At 34.2% G+C, this 2,966-nt stretch overlaps 1 protein-coding gene across 1 annotated transcript; it reads left to right on the forward strand.

The window, feature by feature from the left end:
• Positions 1-378: 378 nt before the first annotated feature.
• On the forward strand, positions 379-2,141 carry LOC117119829 (14-3-3 protein beta/alpha-B-like). The gene is made up of 2 exons (XM_033264777.1): positions 379-541; positions 1,149-2,141. The coding sequence occupies exons 1-2, from the start codon at positions 535-537 to the stop codon at positions 1,865-1,867; spliced, it is 726 nt and encodes a 241-aa protein (XP_033120668.1). The 5' UTR covers positions 379-534; the 3' UTR covers positions 1,868-2,141.
• Positions 2,142-2,966: the final 825 nt, after the last annotated feature.

Raw genomic sequence — 2,966 nt, forward strand, 5'->3', positions numbered from 1 at the left:
GTAAGCAACATCATTCTCCAGTAGCATTGCATTTTTTTTTTATAATCTGGTTGTGATCAATAATTCTTTATGATCACGCAGTAACATATTTTGAGGGTACTGCCATTATGTGTTGTGAAATTAAGGGGCGTTTATTTTAATATGTATAGACCTACGTATTCCTTTTACACCAACAAAATAAACGCCTCCCTCGAATAGACTTCCCCCCTTAATAACGAGTTTCAACAATAAAGACCCCGGGACGTTTATTCGAATAAATACGGTATGCAGGACTGTTGTATCAGGCTACAGTAAGTGAAGAGGTTGTTCAATTGAAAATGTGTACAGATTACAGCTGGTTTCTGTCATGCACTATTACATAACATCAACCAATTTACCTACAGTAATCTCCAGAGATTCCCGGCTATGCAATAACAAACCGTAGTGAATGCTGAAAGAGAATCGTGACCATTACTAAAACCAAAACCAAAGAGGGACGTCATTCAGCAACTACAAAATCAATCTCTTTCGGTGCTGTTTACGATTAAAGGCAAAATGGAAGGTTAGATAATCTTATAGTATAAGCCTAATTAATAATGTGATGGATGTAGGCATAAGACTATGATTTTGTAATGTTAGTTCAACCAAACTAAAGCGATGTGATTCGATTTTGATGCATTATATACGCTTGTAGACCTGGATGACAATAACATGAGGCTATGGGTTAACCAATGGTTTATAGTTATTTGAACAAAAAAAATCCATCAGAAATATACGGACGGAAGAGGTTGCTCAAGTACCGTATGTTAAAATACACCAAAAAGAAATCTCGTAAGGAACACTCTATGTGATTATTTTTATTTAATTCACCTAATATATGTTTAGACTGTTTAAGTGGTCAACAAACTTATTGCAATTCCACAATTCGTAATGAAAAAAATGAAAAAAAAAATTAGTGAAATTTAACTCATAATAATATGAATAGGCCTGCATTTATTTTATAACAATATAATACTCTTAATTTAATCTTAGTAAGGCCCTCCATTATTCTTTTAGTTTGGGTGGATTTTATTAAATGTTGATAACGTAGGTGGTTGCTGTAAATGAAAAATGACCCAACAAGTCCTGCGGCCATTGAGAATTTATAGTTGTACATTTATGTCTTACAGAAAAGGCACTGAATTTAGAAAGAGCCAAGTTAGCTGAGCAAGTTGAGCGATATGATGACATGAAAGATGCGATGAAATCTATTGTTGATGCTGGAGAACCACTTACGTCTGAGGAACGCAATCTACTGTCGGTGGCTTACAAAAATGTGTGTGGGGCTAAGCGTTCGGCATGGAATATTGCGAATTCTATTGAGCAGAAGAGTACCTCATCAGAAATTCAGAAAAAAGCTGTAGCAGAATTCAAATCCAAAATTAAAAATGAACTGAATAATATCTGTGATGAAGTTATTGGCCTTATTGACAAATGCCTAGGCCATTGTGATTCCGGTTCTGATACGAGCAAGGAACAAGAAACATTTTTCTACAAGATGAAGGGCGACTATTACCGTTATCGCGTAGAAGTGGCTACGGAAACTGACATAAAAGAAATGTTAATTTCCAATGCTAAAGACGCGTACAATAGCGCAACTGAGGCTTCAAATAGTTTACCGCCTACCAATCCCATAAGGCTTGGTCTTGCGTTAAACTTTTCGGTCTATCATTACGAGATTGAGGATAAACCAGAAACAGCTTGTGAAGTCGCAAGAAAAGCATTTGATGAAGCAATAACCGAGCTGGACAGCTTGAAAGAAGATAGTTATAAAGATTCAACTTTAATCATGCAACTACTTCGAGACAACATTACACTGTGGACTTCGGAGCAAGAACCTGAAGACTGAATAATAATTTAAAGACTTTATTCACGTAATGATATTCTATTATTGTCATGTCAAATATATACAGGAGGCGGCTCTACATATGTGCTCAATATAGTAATGCTAGAAATTGCATTGTTTATTTTGTATTGTATTTCTGAATGATACACTAGTATGTCCAATCGATCTACCATTTTGGTTTTACACAAAACTAATTAATAATTAATATAAAAATATGAAGAATTAATTGTAATGTTTATGCCACTGTTATTCCACTGCAATTGTATTGTTTATGCGTGCCAATGTGTGTGTGTGTGTGTGTGTGGTGTATATGTGTATATGTATATATGTATATTTATATATATATGTATATATGTATATCATATAAATCCACATGGTTTGTAATTATGCATTTTCAAAAATTATCAATGTAGGTTATTAATTCGTAAATCAAACATTCATACAGCTTAGAATATTCATTAGGCTTGTCTTTTGGATTTTTATGGAAACCAAGGTACGTTTCCTTGTTTTCGATCCTAAAGACATTTTACCATAACATTCATGATGTAAATGTGGATAAACGGTTTCTGTAATATTGTTTTTTCCAATTAACCCGTTTGCATTCCGTCTCCGTTTGAAGCTAATAATGACACTGAATAAGTTGCATATATGTGTAAACTGAATCCGAAAGAATGGTTTTGTAGGTGCAGTGACGCAATAATTGTGAATGTGTAAATAAAGTCTGACTGTCTGAAGGTTGAATGTGTTTAATTCATTTTCAATTCAATTCAAAATGTAGGCCTATTAACCTTCCTTGGGAGAGCACACAAAAATACATTAAAATGGTTTTTAAAATTCATAAAGCTATCACTCTCATTTGAAAGTAATAAACATTTTCACAATTAACATATTTGAAAGATTTACACAATTGGAATCGAATCTTATTGTTAAACAAAATACTGCAGAACAAATTGATAATTTATTTTATCAGATGTGAATAGAAGCATCTTGATTTAGAATTACTAACGAAAATCTGATATAGTAGGCAGTGGCGTATCTAGGGGAGGGCGCAGCGGGAGCATCCCCCTCCCCATTACTCGCGCTTTCTTTCCTCCCCCCCCCC

The sequence above is a fragment of the Anneissia japonica genome, unplaced genomic scaffold (assembly GCF_011630105.1).
Source record: "Anneissia japonica isolate Jap-2015-1 unplaced genomic scaffold, ASM1163010v1 scaffold724_len3256291_cov202, whole genome shotgun sequence".
Lineage (NCBI taxonomy): Eukaryota > Metazoa > Echinodermata > Crinoidea > Comatulida > Comatulidae > Anneissia > Anneissia japonica.